General features: G+C 34.6%; 1 protein-coding gene across 4 annotated transcripts in view; it reads right to left on the bottom strand.

The window, feature by feature from the left end:
- LOC108725589 (WD repeat-containing protein 47) overlaps nt 1–17,839 on the bottom strand; it is a 73,003-nt gene extending 55,164 nt beyond the window's left edge. Inside the window, exon 1 of one of the 4 annotated variants that reach the window (XM_018452704.1) lies at nt 17,776–17,839. Coding sequence is in view for 2 of the 4 variants with exons in the window: in XM_018452701.1 (XP_018308203.1) it covers nt 6,649–6,686 (38 nt within the window). In the remaining 2 variants the exon portion in view is untranslated. Of the gene's footprint in view, nt 1–6,648; nt 6,750–8,353; nt 8,372–17,171; nt 17,224–17,775 lie in introns of those variants that run through there. The other 3 variants (XM_018452703.1, XM_018452705.1, XM_018452701.1) reach the window with 3 other exon arrangements.
- Nucleotides 17,840–19,346: the final 1,507 nt, after the last annotated feature.

Raw genomic sequence — 19,346 nt, 5'->3', positions numbered from 1 at the left:
CGAGCCTACTGATACTAATGGTAAAAATCTTAAAGAAAAAAAATAAAGTTCGATATCTCCATAGGATAATTTAATGTGCTATCTATGTCCTATTTATTTCCGCGAAAATCGCGCAACTCCAATTTATATGCATATGAATTCCAATGAAAGGCAAACGTAAATTAGTGTATCGATATTAACATGAATCCACTGTCAGTGTAAACTGCTTAATTACAGATAAGCATGTGAAGAACCGTCAGATCAATATCGACCATATAATGAGACCACGTTTATTAGGCATACATCCACAAAATATACGGTTCCCTGAACAACATACAAGCGAAAACACAATGCAACAGGGGATTATCAAATTTCGTTCTAATCCGAGCACGTTAAATTTCGATGAGAATTCTCAGGAAAATGAACAAGTTTTTAATGACGGAAATTTATGTCTTCGTAGCAATAGGCCTTCTACACGTATAAGATTCGAACAATTTCCGGAGAAACCTTCGAATGACGATCATAATATCAAATACCGAGATGCATTTCTGCCGTTGTCAGATGATTTTATCAAAATGCTAATAGAAACTCCAAGGCTACTAGAAACTCCAGAGGCTTCATACTTCCTTCTCCTACATGAATATCAAGCGGTAAAGTCCTAATATTAATATAATTTGTGTGATGTCATTAGAAATTATTTTTGGCCGATTTATAGAAATTTGATTAGCTATTACGACTGAAACAATAGCGATCTTTTACGTAAATATTTTCCAATTAAATCTCTATCTAATAAGTTTGATTAAAAGAATTCACTATCTGCCACTTTAATATTGAAAAATACTCTTTTCTGCAATGTAAAGTATATAATATTCATTCGAATGATTAATAATATGGTATATATGCATCTACATACATAGTATATAGTAATTCATATTGAAATATTAAGCATTAAAAAGATCTGACTTTAATCATTATGGCCAGTATTTCGTATTTCATATGTTGAATATTCGTATGGTTTATGATACAAAATGTCTTATATGATATTTTTAGAAAGAGAGAGTAAATGTTTTTACAATAATTAATAAAATACATTATGTACATAGCTATTAAAGTCACTCGATCATCTGGGCATAACCCCTTTTCTATCGGACTGGGCAAGACAAGACATGATATCCTATTTATCTTCGAAACGTTCCAAAATCAGTGCACACGTTAATGTCCTATGTCAATATACAATGGTAAAGATTCTAATGTTAATATAATTGATGTCATTAGAAGATATTTTTGTCCAATTTGTAGAAATTTAATTAACTATTACGACTGAAACAATAGGGATCTTTTACATAAATATTTTCCAATTAAATCTCAATCTAAATTTGATTAATAGAATTCACTATCTGCAACTTTAATATTGAAAAATACTTTTTTCTGCAATGTAAAGTATGTTATATTCATAGGATTTATGGTACAAAATATCTTATATAACATTCTTTGAAAGAGAGAAAAAAAATATGTTTCTACAAATAATTAATAAAATGCATTATATACGTAGCTGTTGAAGTTCCTCGAAGATAAGGGCATCAACCTAGCTGAGGCAAGACAAAACAAGATGAATTCACACATTCCTTTTCATCAAAAGTTTTCGAGTACTACTGATGCACCGGTAACGAAAAATGAAAAGAATTCATGTACATCCGATATCGATGAAGTAAGGCGTTTTTTCGAACCGGACATACCTAAACAATATATTCCATCGATATGTGAATTCTTTTATGGTAATTATCCTACCAATTCCTAAGGATACTCCAAACTATTCTTCGAACGATTTGGAGGAGTTCAGAATTTCTGAGAAACTCCAATTCAGCTCATAGTATTGAGCCTTCAATTTCGATCCCTAACTATATCCCTAATTACAATCTAAATTATGTCTCTAACATCGATATCTCTGTTGTCCCTGACTATGAAATTCACAAAGATTAGTGTTCGGAGCAATTTGGCACCGATGATACCGCAGACGCATACTTCAGACGCATACAATTACTCGCCGGGAAAGAAAACACAAGCTATTCTACTAAATTTAACCAGATTATAGATACTACAATAACTATCCAAGTGATACGCCACTTTATGACATGTTTTCGTGTCATCAGTTTATTATTAGTAAGGCACTTCTATATATATGATACTGTTATCGATTCCTGCCACGTTACCTTGAAATAACGAGTCGATTGACTATAATGATTTTCATGTTCTATATATTATAATTACTCTCATGTGTGCATGCATAATTTTTTATAAGCGCACATCCTTTATCCTCCGTCCACTCGGTAGTTGAACTTTTATATACAATTTTCTAAATAAGGAATAAAATGTTTTATTTCAATGTTAAAAGTCTATGTGTATGTACTAAAGTCTTAAATAAATGTATTTTATGGAAACATACATTCTCTTCGTTACATTTTTTAACGCGCTGTAAATTTTATCATATCTATCATAAAATTCCTAATTATTATTTAAAGTTATCCAAATTTATACAATATTATAATAATTTTAGTATAATCTTTTCATTTTAAGTTTCTAACGCGCTTAAAAAATTATTAACCTAAGTAAACGGTTTAATAGCACAATATAAAATTAATAATACTAACTGTAAGTGTAAATCTAAAACATCCTTTTGATAGTTAATCAAGAGAACACAACTTCACAATTAAATAAAGACCGATAATATTCAGATTATATATCCAAAATCATGAAGTTTCATCATGGAATAAATTGGGAACACTTTCACCAATAATCCTAACTTTGATTGTAGCCGATAAGCATACACAGCGATGAAACGATGAAACGAAAATTCAATTTCAGACAATTTGCTAGGAGTTAATTGAGCCGAACGCGGGGATCGCGCCGTCTAAAATGTGCGAATGCCTACCGGAAAAGGAGGGCAAATACTGATCGAACAATTTCTGACTCGGCACCGGGATGCATCTCGCTTTGATGGAAAGCAATTTCTTCGATTCCGTGGAAAGCTGTTCTCGATACGCGAATGTTTATCTTTCGTTATTTTTGTTAATAAAACAAATATCACAAAGTTGGAAACGCGATAAAAATTGATAGTAGAATTATATTTATTTTATATTTACGCCAATAAGATTGAATAGCAAGTTCTAAGCAAGTTTCACAAGTCACATTGAACAAATATTAAATAATAACTCGCTGCTAACATTTTATGAAATTAAATGATGGTAATCGCGAGATACATTGATCGAGATGCATCATTGGTCTCTTCAAATGGATACGTAATGCATGGCGGACAGCTGCCGGTTGTAGCAGGTCGTAAACTTATCTTATTATAACGCGTCGAAGTAACGGAGCACTGAGGCGTTTAAAGTGAGCTGAAAGTTATGAAACGAGACATAAAAAGCACGCACCGTGTTTACAACGATGTAATCATCAGCACTGTTGCGTGAACATTACATCGTAAAATAAATTCGGTCTTTTTTATATTAATCCCAAACTGACTGAGTTTTGTTGCGTCTTAAGATCTTCTGATAAGAGTCTGGCATGCGAAAGTCATTTTTAATTGGTCCGCCATGTTTTAACAATTCCTGAGAGAAAGAAGAAAAGAGAGAGGAAATATATAAAAAAAAAACAACAGAATGAGAAAGAGAATGAAATAGTAAACGTATGTTTTCTTCTCTCTCACGTGATTTTGTTAAAACTATTACCTTACATACAAAACTATGACTCGTAACCAGACTTTTAAAGAATCTTTAGATGCGTCCTCTTCCAAGTTGTTTTAAGTTAATGACGTTGTAAGAATTTTAATGATAAATTTAGGATGTAATAGTGACAGCTTTATTTGTATCATCTTACACAGATGTTAAATATAATCGTTACGTATAATTGATTCATTTGAAATTTAAGAGGAAGTCAAACGGAAGTTACGAATTGTTGGCCAAATGTTCCACAACGTTTGGCATAATAACGATAAAAAGAATCGGCCGTTACACTCGTAACAGGTGAGTTAACTTTGTTACAATTAAGCATTAATTAAGTCAACGAGGAATCCTAATTATCTGTCAAAATATGTATGTAGCACATTATCACATCACATATTGCGAATTAATATAGATACACATTCAACAAATTATTTTTCAAGATTGGAAAACTCTTAGATTATAAACTATATGGAGTTTTAAAAAATTAAGATTGTTCTATAATTCTACAAAACAGGGGATTATAGGGAATAAGATAAAAGATCCTCGAAATAAGGATATAAATATTCAAAATCATTGATAGATTAAAAGTACTTAAAATTAATCTATTTTGCCCTATTTTTTCCATGTACAATCTTTTAAATATGTAAGACATTTATTAAGCATTTAAGACTTTGTTGAAGTTTTTGGTGCAATTGGTACTTCAGATCTTCAAGACGGAGAGAAACTTCAATGTATTAGTTGTTTGTGTTCTGCAGAAAATTCTTAGATCTTTTCATACGTCCATTCTTCACTGTTCGATAATCGAAGCGTGTCGAAGTTTCTTAGTCGGCAGATGGTTTCATTATAAAAGACGTATAATCTCAGACTGAAATTCGCAAAAGTGAAAATAACTTCAAACGAAAGAAGTGCAGACTAGTGAATTTCAAAGAGAACAATTCGTAAGTACGAGCTCGTTGCTAAGTGCATTTTACCGCCCTCCCCAGTCCCCAACTTCAACTTTGACATCTCCTTGACTCTTTGCCGTGACTGACACCGCATTTCCTGCGTTCGGGAAATTCCAACTTGCCGACGTTCACATATTCTGTTCCCTTCGTTCAACGTTATATACGCAGGCGGCAAGGATCGTTTGTTAATTTATACCACGACCTTTGAGGCAATCCAATATAACGGCGCATCCTTCCGCAGGACAGAATTAATCAAGTATGCAAACGAGAGGAGAGTATCGCTTTCGCAGATCACTTTGCTTTCCACATATATCGATTTTTCCGGTTAAATGAACAATGAAACCTTCACAATTATAGGAAGTACATATATGAAATCTATAAATTCTCATTCTAATAAATTAATATTTATAAATAACATTAAGTTGTTACAGTAATTTTGTCATATGTTTTATATTAATGCTGAAATATTAAGAGACATAGTAGTGTCTCATGCCAAGAATACTTGTAGCGCAAGATTGCCCTGTGTATTTATATATTGTATGTATAAGCCGGCTACTTGCGGGTGTCCGAGATTATCCGTTCTCAATAACAGTTGAACCAATCATTTGATCTAGAAACATCAAAAATATTTAACATAAAAAATTTGACGCTACTACAAATTTAATAATATCCATCGTATTATATTAATCGTATTATATTAAGATAGCAACGTTAAGTTTTCTATATTAAATTAAATATGTTATTTTCATGTGCGAAAATAATCTAATTAATCTTTTATTTACCAGAGAGAGAGGTTTTCGCACACTATTATGTTAACTGTGCGTACAATTTCAGATTATAATAATGAAAACCTAGATAAATACTTTAAATAAAATACTAAAAAAAATTAGATGTTTAGATATTTTAAATAAAATATTTCGAGGAATCCTTTCATTTTTTAAAACAAGAGACAAAAAGCAAAATATGACCTTATTGTAGTAATGCAAACAGCATCTCTGAAAAAACCCGGAATTCGCAATCTGGTGGAAGCTGGGCGCGAATATGGAGAATTTACATTGCCTGCAGGAAAAAAACAGAGAATACTGTCGCGTGACCTATCTCTGTAGGTAAATCAAGCGTCGAATACCGGTACTGGTCTCGGCTTACGGGATCAAAGCTGACCCGCTGAATACCTCTATTACAGGATAGTTAATGGTTTCTTTGCACCGCGAAGAAGATTCCCTCTTAGAGAAATATTGCTTCTGGTTGGTGAAAAAGCAGAAAGCGTACTCACTCTTATCACTAGCGTGGGAGAGGTTCAACGTACTGATACCAAATTTAATATCACATCGCTACAAGTTCTAAGTTTAACGCGCATTCTCAGTGAATAAAACGTTAAATTAAATTCGTCAGCGTTAAATTCGTCGCTAAATTAAATCAGATGATTTTAAATTGCCAAGCTGCCTCTGCTAAATTCAAAGAATTTATTTCGATTATATTTAGCATAGGTATATAATAAACTTAATAAAAAATTCATGTTTTCTTCCACAATAATTACGCATTCATAGAAAATCGTAAATAATTGTAATATATATCACATGAAGAGATTGTCTATAATCAGAGTAAAAGCATTGTTAATAGTGTCGTTTTCTGACACGATAAAACTTTGCTATATCTAACGATAACTCATCGGTGCATTTATTATGTGCAAAAACGAAACTGTTAACGATGTTGTAAAACTGCATTACGGAGAAAAAGTAAAACCGCATCATTAAGATTTTTGCAACGTAGAAATCGAACTATCCGTGTATCAAATGAGCGAAATCGAGATACAAGGAAGCTAATATACTCATTTAAGTAACCCAACTCAAAATCAGATTGATTGGAAGATCGTATCACTAAGCAAGTTGATTCTTAGGGAAAATTTTTATTTAAAATACGACTAAAAATATTAGAGATATCGGTAATAGAAGAGAATGAGGAAAAAGAGACCGGGTATAATTATCACAAATAATTAACATATTTACGTTTTCTGGGCCGCGCGTTTGTACGTCGTGGTCAACATTCACGCGAGGAGGCTCCAAAATTCCTCAGCAACGCACATTACACGCGCGACGCGAACATTTAGAGCAAGATACAAGAACGAAATCGGAGCACGTGGTCGAGGATGCATATGCGAGTGACGTCGCGCGACGCACTGACTCACAATCAGTGTCGCCGGACGCCGAGATGCCATGCCGCCGCGACGGCGCCGACGTATCGGCCGGAAGTAGTTGTACCTTTGCGATTATGGTCGTGAGAATAAGTGCGACGCGCATCGAGATCGCGTCGCACGTGCAATAATCACCCCGCCAGAAAATCGATCTCCCTGAGAGTCTCTGAGAGTAAACCCGTATAGTCGCGTCACGAGGCATAAAAGCAAATCAACGATAGCCGAACATCCGATATCCGTTAAACGAGAAGTAAATTGCGTATAAGATTAAAATTATTAATAAAACCATTAATCTCTCAGTGCACGATTTAATCGTCCAATGTTATTGAAAATCTTTGCTTCAATATTTAAATTATATATTTCGGTTCATTTGTTCGATTATTCGTTATCATAAATCGATTCAAAGATTGAAGAAAATGGTACGCAAATTCTTTCTCCACGGTGACCGATTTAATTGAATATCCAATTAAATTCAATTGCACCTGGAGACGAATCAGCTGCGGAGTTAGCGAATACCGAGCGTTGCATAAACGAAGAATTTTAACGAGTGACTTCGAAATAAATCTTACAGCAGCTCGACATCTTCGATAAAACCAATCGTAGGAGTACCTGTGACCTCCTACGTGACCTTTACCTACGCAGCCATCTTCTTCGGAATATCTACTGCCAGGTCGACTTCCGCGTCGAAGAAATATATCTTCACAACCGCGAATATTTCATTGCCGAAGGCCAATATTCACCCACAAGCTCTTTTTGCAGACTCACATAAGTCAAGAAATGGACGGAACGAATAACGGCAAATCCACGAGATCCGACAAAATTCCGCGAGTGTATCGGACTATCTCACGAAAAAAGAAGAAAATTGCACACTACGAGCTGCCTATGAAACTGTAATTATCAGCAAATTAATATTGCTACTCATGATGTAAAGTCTAATTGAACAGTACCGCGTTCGTTGCATGAGTTTCGAAAAGGATTTATAGGTATTTATGCAGAAATTAATTTATTGTACCGTTTCGTAGAATGAGATTCAAAGAAAACTCGGAAGAAATAATGGAAAATTAACAGATTTTCGTCAAAGTATAAGAGTTGAGAAAAATATATGTGCACATGTATTAGAAAATATATATTCATTACAAATGAATAATATTCTACATATTTTATAATATTTTTGTTAATAAATCTTTTTTAATTTTATATTTTTCTATATATATTTTTTATTTTATATAGACTATTGTAAAAAATTCTAAAAAAAATTCTCTCTAATCTCATAAAAATATAAGTAATTTTTAATAGTACAATAAATAAATAAATACGTTCACACATTTTTAGATAATATTATTCTCTTAGTAAAAATTAAAAATTAACATTAAAAATGAATATTAAAATACATTACTTTTACAATAATATCGTCTATTTATGTATAGAAAGTAAATTGTTGACATCAAGTGTCGCATTAATTGCTTCTAACTGCAGCTTTTGCCTTTGACGAGTACCAAGCAAAGAATGTAAGAATGGACTTGACGAAGTCGGTGCAGCGCGACGTGTTCTGGAGCAATGTCCGTTCCGGGCTAGGTGCTCCCCTTAATTGAGCGTGCACTAATCCCCCTTTTCTTCGTCGTTGGCCTGGAGGGGCCCACGCGGCACGACGGTTCCCCACGTGTGGTCGCGCCTTAATTGAGCGTGCGCCCACTTCGAGTCAGACGATTCTTTTCTCATCTGCCTCGCTGTCTCGACATTAAACCGTGCTCATGTATAAGTGTAATAAATTAGAGTCGTGCATTTTGTATGCTTGTGTGCGAAATTATACTGCTGACGGTCTTAAAACGGAAGAGCTTTTTTACCGTAAAGAATGCGATTAACTCCACGTAAATCGGTGTGACTTTCGGTTAAAATTTCAGTTTTATCATTTACACCATATTGCAAAAACATGAAATGCTAAGGTTCCTTGATAGATTCCCAGCTACATTGAATTCTGACGTAAGAAGCAAGGAGAAATACATGAATAATTCTTGCGCCTTGCACCTACACTAATTCTTTCATGAATAAAATCAATATTCTATTTAATGGAAAATGTGTAAAATGTGTGTCGTATATTTTTGATAATACAAGAAAATATATTGTATAATTGTAAACGATTATGTGTATATTTAAGATTTTTAGAGAATATATCATATTAATATCAAAAATATTTTACCTAAGATAATGTTTTTATTTAAAATAAAAAAACAAAAATTTAGAAAGTCAGATTTAATTAAAAGATTTAATTAAATCGCGTTTTCATCTTAATTGGGAATGTATTTAATTCGCGTGTTAAATGCTGATTTATTTTAATCGGGGGGGGGGGGTTTTGGGGGGGGGGGGGATAAGATCGTTTTCTATAGCAATATAAAAAGATTTAAAAGAGTTCAAGGTATTCTATTATTATTTTAGCGCGAATAATCGATTTATGACATTTACCAAAGTTCTTGCAGTCATTTAAAACCTCATTTATCAATGTCGCAACTTTATTATCATAAACTCATTACGATCTGTCGTAATGAGTTAAAGAAACAAATCACATTAAAAATTACGCTACTGACACTTGCATGGAATTGAAATACGACTTTTCCCTAAAAAAATGATTTAGATATTATTTCCGACAATAATTTATAACGTCGTATAATGACGATGACATGAGTTTAATCAGCACAAATATTATCGGAGCGATATAAATACCATGTAATCTCGGAGTAGACTTGTTTATCGATGATTCATTGCTGGAAGTCTTCTTGAATTTATTATAGAAGTTAAAACGAGTCCATTGGTTGAGTAATCCGCGATTTCCTCATTTCTCTACTGTTAACTAATGCCACAGAAAAAATGATCAACATAAGTCATATTTATACTGATCAATTTTATGCTTAAATGATGATTAATATAAAATATATATTGTCTCAAATATCTTTCTTTACCGTATATTTATAATAATACGAACACGAAGAGAAAAAGTTGCTGTGAACTTAATTCTATGCCATAACGGCAAATTCTATTTGTAAATATAAGGATGGCAAAATTATTTACAGGTGTAACAAATAAAATTTGTCTACTTCTACCCTGTGACATGATTATCAAGCCCAATATTAATTATTATATATTAGAACAAATGAACAAAGAGCATTCGTTTTCAAATATTATATAATATCTTTTAGCTCTGCAAACTGAAAACTGAGAACTTTGGAGAACCAGTATTTACAAGCGCGCGAAAATTCAAAATTAAAATGCAAAATATGGGATTCAGTGAGATTACGTTTTCTGCAATTTCTACAAAATTTTTACTAAAGCTATTTACACAATATAAAGCTATTAATGTATTTGTATTTTTAACGTTACATGAAATAGAACGAGATTTTTTCGGTTCATGATTATTAAACATCAGCCGATCTACAATTTTAAAAAATTAATTTTTATGTATTCGATAAATAAAATAAAATGTTTCTATTGCATACACCCACACTTCTGTTATTAAGATTGCTATGTTGTTGTATTATTATCATTATGAATCTCTCTCTCGAGAGATACAATTATCGGTACATCTTCCAGGAAGATGTATGAGTATTATGAAGAATTCGCTGAAAGATTGAGGCCAAGTTTGTGATGATGTCCGGCCACGTGATGCGTCGTCACGATCAGAACTAAACGTACTTTCGATCCACCGGCATGTGCGTTTCGGCATGAACGACACGTCGTCGTGAGGCGTTCATTTCTCCGAGGAGAAACGATTTAACAGAATTTCACCGACCCAAAAAACAACAGCTAGTCTGACAACACGCGAATCTTTTTTCCCATTCGCAAATATTCCTTCTTACGACTATTTCTTATGACGCAGAAAAGTGTTTTCAGGGCGAGCGATGAATCGGAACCGATCGCTCGTATTTCACTACCGTGATATTGTTAAGAAAAAAAGATGATCTGCAAGAAACAAATTATCTAAGACGCTTGAAAAATGAGATCGCGCACGGGAATCATACGGGACTAGACGTGAAACCATTTGGAACAATTTGCGTTCGGTCAATGCGTATCGTGGGACTTGAATGCGTAACGGCTCCAAATTTATTACCGTTGTCCGTTCTAACCGAATTCACATAATATAATGTTTTGAGAGGATAATCGTGCCACGGATTATTGAAACGATTATTTTCAAAGTGCTTCCTCAATAGATATAGTAACGCTATAGCGTCTGGTAATTAGACACGTGATAGCACGTGCTAATTTAACGTCGTAATACATAAATACCGTGGTTAATTATACCGAACCATAATTACTGGGAACGAGATCAGCGTAATAGTGCGACTATAATATGCTTCTCGTACCTTCCTAGTGTATCCTTCGAGAAATCCTCAATTACAGCGATCGCCGATGACATTACGACGACCATGGTAAGGCTTGTGTCCCATATCTCGCGGATGAAAAAATTTTATACGTTCTGAAACGTATATACAATTACCGCATAATGATTCAACTCTCTGCGTGACACATTCGTAAGAATTGACATTCGATGACACCAGTACAATTTTTTATATTCCTTCGTAAAATAAATTCTTGTCACAGTTTCACTTTGAAAATCACCCTTGTTGTTCTACATAGGAAAACGTCGAGGAGATTGCTCGCAAAATCACCGATTAAAGTACGGCACACTGTAATGCATCGATTATGTAAATCCGAACACGATTGTGAATCACCTGGAGGCTCTATTCTGGAATTTATCATACACGCCGAGTCGACGACCCTAGATCTGTGATCTAAGATAGCCTGGTCAATTTCTTGGAGAATGAATACCGAGATGCCAATGAGAACCGCGCACTCCAATCTGCATTGGCCGGCACGCGCCACAGACAATTGGCGTACAAGGATCGACGAGACACATAATACGACAACTGGCACGGCAAGCAAGTCACGTAGATCGGCTAGTCGACATGCGAATAATTGTTTTCTGAATTCAGATCACATGACTCACCACGTTTTGCTAGTTAACGACCTTGTCCGAGATAACGACTCGCGATTTCACCAAAAACTATTCACTGCACTAATTAAATTAATTCCGACCGAAGCTCTTGATAATTACATGAAATACTGTCGTTCACGGTACATCTAATACACATATTATTTTTATTATGAATTAAAAATGAATACTCGCTATTCACTTTTATTTGGAATTGACGTTTCAGAATGCTGTCAATCGCAAGGTATCATAATCCTTGCATTTCTGAGATACTGAGTTACGATCCCACGGGAGAACATCATCAAGAGTTACGGTTTCGACGAGCGGTAGACTGCAAGTGCACGCGAGATCGCGGAGAACCAGCCGATGCATCGTCCGCAATGTCGAGAAGAGGAAGAAGGTCCGACTGAAGGTGCTCGCGCCGGTTCCGAGGAGGCACATTCACCTTACCAGGCTCTTACGCATCTGTATGTTAGCGTAAGCGAGCTTATGTTGTTGCCTCGGTTGCCCGGCAGGTCATTGCGGTAGATGCGCAACATCGAACCGTGTGACCAACGAGTTTCTTCATTACGGTAATTCCGAAACGCCGGGCTTCCACAACCTTGATCTTGATAATAGTCCGTACTAATGAAATATCGCCTCGTACAATTATAGCACAGAAGAAGTCTAAAGTCGCTCGACTGGCCAATATCGATACCAAAAATAAGGAATGTTTATTTTTAACTATCGTAAAGAAGAAAAATCGCTCAGCCTCGACTCACTCTCAACTTATCCTTTACAGAATAAAAGCCGATTTAATTTTTTCGAAACGGTATTCAAAAAGACAAATAGCAAAAATTAGTATTAAACAAAATCTCGTTCGATAATTGAAAACGTCAGAAATTGTTTATTCAAAAAGATTGCTTTGTAACAATTTTTATCATGTTCTAACGTTAAAGCTACTGATTGAGATTGATATGGATTGTACTTAATAATACCTATTTTTTTTTAGTACGCTAATATTTTCTTCTAAAATGATTCATACGAAAACAAATTACATTACACATTAATTAATAATGTTAGTCTTTTGTAAAAATATATATTATTAATATATTGTCATCAATAAAAATGCTTAAAGATCAAAATTCGAAAGAATTGAAAATTTAGAAAATTTATCTCTTAGATAAGTAATTAATAATATAATATATGTTAATATTAAGCTTAACTCTAAAACACTGCATTACATTCAGTTTATTACGATAAAATTTCTGAAAGCGAAAGAGAAAGATCAATAAACTAGCATGGTACCGACAAGAAAAGTTATATATAAGAATTCGTAGGGCACTTCGTTTCACACATCAAGAGGCAATTAGGCGAAGAAGGAATCCTCTGTTAAGAACCGGTTGGCAATTGTAAGATGCGCTACTGAAAGAACCGGAAATCTTTGTTCTCGCTTGCTCAAGATAGAGAATACGACGAATCATTTATAGTAATGTCTGAAAAATAGAAGTTAAAAAAAGATACGAATTCAGTCGACCTGTAATTACTCAAAGCCGATTATAATGCCGTTAATTGCACTAATGAGAACACTTTGACGGAACTTATGCATTTAGAATGCACTGTACGCACCACCTTGGTCACACTCTAAATACGATGAAACGCGACATTTAAATATCGCGAGCCGCTCTGCTGGACGATTACCAACGACAAGAAAATTCGCGTGAAAAGAATCAACCGCTGCTGCAAAAAAAAAACGCCGTAAGTTACACGCACCGTACAAAATTGGCGACTTTCTACTTTGTATCTCCATACGAAAATTGCATGCAGATTAAATCACTGAATTGATAATATCTCATGGATATAATGTATGACATTTAAAAATTTCAGACAAGCCCTGAATCAAATCTCTTTCATTACTGAAAATAAAAGTTTAACGTACCTATATAGTACAATTTCGTTTCTCGTCCATTTTGGGGTTACGCATCGCTCTTTTACTTCAAAAGTAACACAACTCCAAAAAATTAAGTTTCTCAGAAAAAAATTATTTTTAACTTGAGAGAAAATTATTGATTAATCAAATAATATCGGTAAAAAGAATATATTTCTAACATAATTAAATGATTTTGTCATATTCGTTTTACAATATCTTTAAAAATTATCCCTTTTTTTAGTAACAATTTTGATGATTAATAGAATAATGTTTACTTAACTCATTCATGATAATAACTAAAAAATCATATATTTTTAATTGTCACTTTGAAGTAAGGGAACGATATTAGATTCTTTGTTTATAAAATCATAAAAATGTCCCTATAAATGTATTTTACTATATACTTTCATATATTTTACTATGAACTTTCCTTTCTTGTTTATAGGATAGGAGAAATGATAATGCTTTTCCGCCTAACTGTTAATTCATCCTATTAATCGCTTAATTGCTTTTAGTCAACCGGATTTGTTCGACAAAGAAAAAGTATACGTACATTTTCAAACATATTTATCCGATTAATATACGTCACGTATTCACTGATGCGATAAGTTTGACATCTTACAACTTTCTATCACATAGTAGCGAATGAGAGAAAGATAGCAAAAGAACCGAAGCGAAGAGAAAATGTAAAGATTTCTTTACACTTTTGAACACATACGTACAAAATGCAGTATATTAATACCGACGTGGTCAATTCAATAATTTACACATGACATGGGAAAATTAATTAGCATTGACATTAGATCATTATTAGGAATTCTCGCTTCAATTTAGAGCGGTAGAGTAACTCATGCATCGAATAACGAGGACGAGGAATGAAGATATCGCATGTTGAACACGAACATATTAATATTTTACATCAATATAAATGATGCGTTAAATTGTTCCGTCATTGCTACGAAGATCACATTGCTTATTATATTCATCCGAGATTCGTACTTCAATATTCATATTTTTAGACGCGGTCCACTTGGCATTACAAAAATGCTTTGAAGCATTTGATTGACCATTCAAAAGAAAGAATTTTACTAATTGATCAATCAAAAAAATTCTTCGAAGCATTTGTAGCATTAAATGGACCGTAGCCTTAGAAGCGAAAATTTTATTTTAGTTTATCGTAATACGAGTTTTACATAAAATATTTCACCGAAAAACGATTTGCTGAAAAATCTAAAATGTAACTAAATGCAGAAAATAATTTTATTGGACCATCAAAATATTTGCATAGAAGACTCAAACACGATGAACATATAATACTGCAAAAAATTTTTGATATTTTAGCAATAAACTTGAGCGTTCTACATAATTATTTTGATAGTCCAACAAAATTTATTTTCAGATCTGTATCTAGCTAAAAATTGTTAGATATTTCAGCAAAACTTTTCTGTGTAATTTATATTCTATCAATTTGAAGAATCAGTTGCCTTTCATTAGATGACTTAAAAAATTTAAATAAATTATATTTAAACAATAAATAAAATTTAAATTTTAAACAACCTAAATTAGATAATCATAACAAAATAATGTTCCATATGTGTGGCGCTGTCAGAGAAGCAATATTTTGTCCGTCCGAATACCTTGTGTTAATATCGTCGGCCAAATTATCGGGCGGACGTGCTGATCGCAACATGTGTTTCGTTGCAACCTCATACGTGTACGGGTAAAAATAACGGTACGAGGAGATCTCTCATCGCCGAAACTGGTTCCTTGGACGCCTCGGAGTGACTTCGATTAAGAGGCGGTCCGTACAGCGCGTTAAAATCAACCGCGAAATGATCGTAGAGAACGCCTTCATGAATTTTCATATCAATGGAACGGTTAGTGTCCCCGCGATTCAAGCGAGGTAATCGCACGTGCGTCGCACTTCTCGGCGACAGGTAATTCACTTCGGTGGCAAACGGTGAAGTGCTCTTGGTTATACGGCTGAGAGATAGATGCATTGTGTTGCATCTAGCGATTCCAGACAGGCGCGTGCTCCGACGCGTGCTACGCACGTGTCTGAACCAGTTTCGCGATGGCTTCTCCAAGGAGATTCTCGAGGGAGTGTCTATCGTCGTGAATTTCATTTACAAATCGACGATTAGCCGTTCTATTAAATATTCCTTCTATTTCTCACGAGTCTCATACGTCAGAGAAGTTTCATTTTAATTTAATTGCGTTTGACAAAAAACCGTTTTTGCTTTAAATAGTTTTACACTGAAAAGTTGTAGTAATTACCCTTGGTTGAAATTTTAGCGCTGAAACCGCAATGAAAATATTTAGGCCGGTATTCGTAGTCAAATCTTATATTCAAGACCATCTTAAGAAGTCACGAACCAATCAGAGGACCGTATTAGCGTCTTAAGACATTACTTAAGACAGTTTTGAAATGAGAACGGACTAGGATTACCGCCCTTATGTTCGTATTCGTAGTCAAACCTTTATATTTAAGGCTTCCTTAAATTTATCTTTAGATGCTCAGTAGCCAATAAAATAATTCGTAGAGCATCTGAAGATAAATTTAAGGAAGCTTTAAATATAAGGCCTGACTATGAATACGGGCGTTAGTCTCTCTCTAATCTCGATCGCAATATGCAGCCAGGCCATAAGCGAAATCGATTTAAATCTCGAGACGGCGTGCGATTTACCGTTCGTCTGCACCGTTCGTCTGCACGAGCATAAAACAAAAATAAAACCCGGAGAAAAAAAACGTCAACAGTGAAACCTCTGTGGAATATTGTGGGCCTTCTTGAAGGTTTGATGAATATGAGGATATTGACATTAACCACCTGTTCATGCTGACGTCATTACTCGGTAATAAACACACACATACAAATATAGGTGTCTACTTTTTTGTATTCGTCTTTGTTCCGAAAGGGCTTTGGCGTGAAAAATACATCCGGCTTCTAAATTTTTTTAGCATTTCGTTTCTTTTTTTAAATTAAAAACATATTATTTACTTCACAGCGTGAAAATTTGAAACAATTTCTCTCTTGCGTTTGACTTTATCAATTATAAATTTTTACGTGCATGAAGTTGAAAAAGAAATGTAAGGAAATAGTAAATTTGATTCAATTAGACATAAATATAAGTTACATTTATATTAATTAATTAAATAATTTAATATAAATGTATATAAATTAAATGTAAATATAAATTATATTTGAAATAATATTATTCTATACAAATTATTATACACGAAAGATGTCCCAAATGATGCAAAGTGCAAGAAGCAAAAATAATTTTCTCTTGGAAATATGTAAACAATAATTACTCCACTTTGCAGTTACTGTTAAGACGAAATTAGTAAGTAACTAAATTATTAATTGAAAGGCTCTCGAGCCGGCGCATTACATCGCAGCCAATCGCGGCGAGAGTCGTAAATAAAGCAACGTCACGAGCAACTAACAGCAGCTGACAGCACATCTTGTGCAGGCACGGTGAGGCGCAATTAATCGCACGTTATGAATGAACCAGGGCAATGTCACGGACGGTAACCGAGGCGATGTTGCGCGCATCCCTTACTAATTGACAGAACGCGCCTGTAAGTGAGGTTAGGCGTCGTCGCGAGGGAGGAAAACACGACGCGAAGTGATCGCCGGAATACGAACGACCGGAAGTCCGCGTCGTTTTCGCGACAAATTTGCTCTCTGTGCGAGTCAAGAGAGACTCCGAGAGATCCGCGAGATCAGACGCGGAGCAGAGACGAACGCGCGTAATTTCGCTGATCTCGCTCGACCGCGGGTCGGCCACGATCGTCTGCGACTCGTGATAAAAATAAACCGCGATGTCGCGAATTATGACAGCGGCGGTCGTCGCGATAGGGTGGTACGAACGCGCGTAGGAGCCTCACGTCTCTCGGTACGTTCTTCTCTCTCTTTCTCTCTCGGGCAGAGACGTCTCCCGTTCGGTTATCGCGCGCGGAAAACCCGCACCCGCCACCGGCGAGCGCCCGACACGTCTTGGGAATTATGTAACTATTGTTGCACGGCATGTAAATAAAGGCTACTTACCGCTGATCGAGGCGAAAAACGTCAGGATCGCGCGCGCACACACACACGTTACACGTTCCGCGGAGACCGCTCGCGGCGCACTGCCGCGCGATGGCGCCCGCGCGCCGCCGCCATCTTGGATCGATCGTCGCTGACGGCGAGTGGGATACGCGAATTTCTACTTTTCGGTCATAGCAACTGTATGATTTTGCAAAAATTCTCTGTATTCCTTCAAATATTCCATAGCCCGCTTTTTGACAAAATATATATATATATGATACAATAAATATGAAAATGTAAGTAATCGTAAGTCCGATTAATTCGACTGACGAAAATTACTTTTATAGCGAAATTTCTGACTGTATATATATAATATATTCATCTCCCTAATCTCTAATCTTTAATCTCTTTTTCTATAAGTTGAATAATAAAAGATTAATATTTCTATCCAAACGAATATAATAATACAATACGATGATTAATAATTCCGATTAATTCGTTTGATAGGAACTGCTTACAGCGAAATTTTTGATTGTACAATTCTCGTCGTCCTTAAGTTCTTTTCACAAATCAAATAAAAAAAAGTTAATCTTTCTGTTCAAACGAATATGATCATATACAATACAATAATTAATAACTCCAATTAATTCAGCTGAAAAAAATTGCTTACAACAAAATCTTTGACAATACAATTCATTATAAAATCTTTTAATCTTTAATTTCTATTTCCGTTGTCAAACAACAAAAGATTAAATTTTTATTCATTAAAAGAATAGTATTATTTAATAAGTTAATCACAGATTTAATCGATCAATGGTTGAATTTACTGTAGAAATGCGATATGATACAACAGCGCAATTGATTATGCAAAACTGAAAATATGTCTAGGATATTTCAAGTTCAATCTTCTCTACATTCTAATGTTCAATCGTCTCTACGTTCTAATGTTTAGTGCCCTGAAAGCAGGCTGACATCAAAATTACGTCTTTCGACATCAAAATGACGGCCATCATTTTGATGTCAAAATGATAACAAAATGACGTAGCTTGCTGTCAAGATGATCTCTTAGTCTAACATTAATTATAATTTTAATTACTGATAATGGAGATCTCGTGATGCAAAATAACACGATCCATTTGATTCTTTGCCATTTAATGTTTTCTTACACATTTAGAACATAAATAACAACAACTGATGCGCGTAATTGTATCACGTCGGTCCGTTTGAGGTGAAACATAAAACAGCGAGGTTTTCAAGTTCTGTATGATAATAAATAAATAGTGTAAATCTCGGAACGTATCGGCACAATGACACTCTCGCAATTGTCATTTAATTCTTATAAGCTTAGGAACGTAAATAGTAACAAACGGCGCGCGCACGCAACGTTCATATACACGATCATGCAACACGTGCAGTCATTTACGGAAATAATGTATCTGATAGAAGTTCTGAGCGTCGAATGAGTGATAGGAATATAATATTAAGTGCGTGTACATTCACACGACTGATGAAAAAGTATAAAAACAAATGAAAAATCTAAATGCGAAATACAACTTCCAAAGTGACTCGTTTAACTATCGAGATGTATTCAG

Source organism: Mycetomoellerius zeteki, unplaced genomic scaffold, assembly GCF_001594055.1.
Source record: "Mycetomoellerius zeteki isolate Tzet28-1 unplaced genomic scaffold, Tzet1.0 scaffold35, whole genome shotgun sequence".
Taxonomy (NCBI): Eukaryota; Metazoa; Arthropoda; class Insecta; order Hymenoptera; family Formicidae; genus Mycetomoellerius; species Mycetomoellerius zeteki.
The sequence above is the reverse complement of the archived record's forward strand: the minus strand, read 5'-3'. Positions and strand labels throughout refer to the sequence as shown.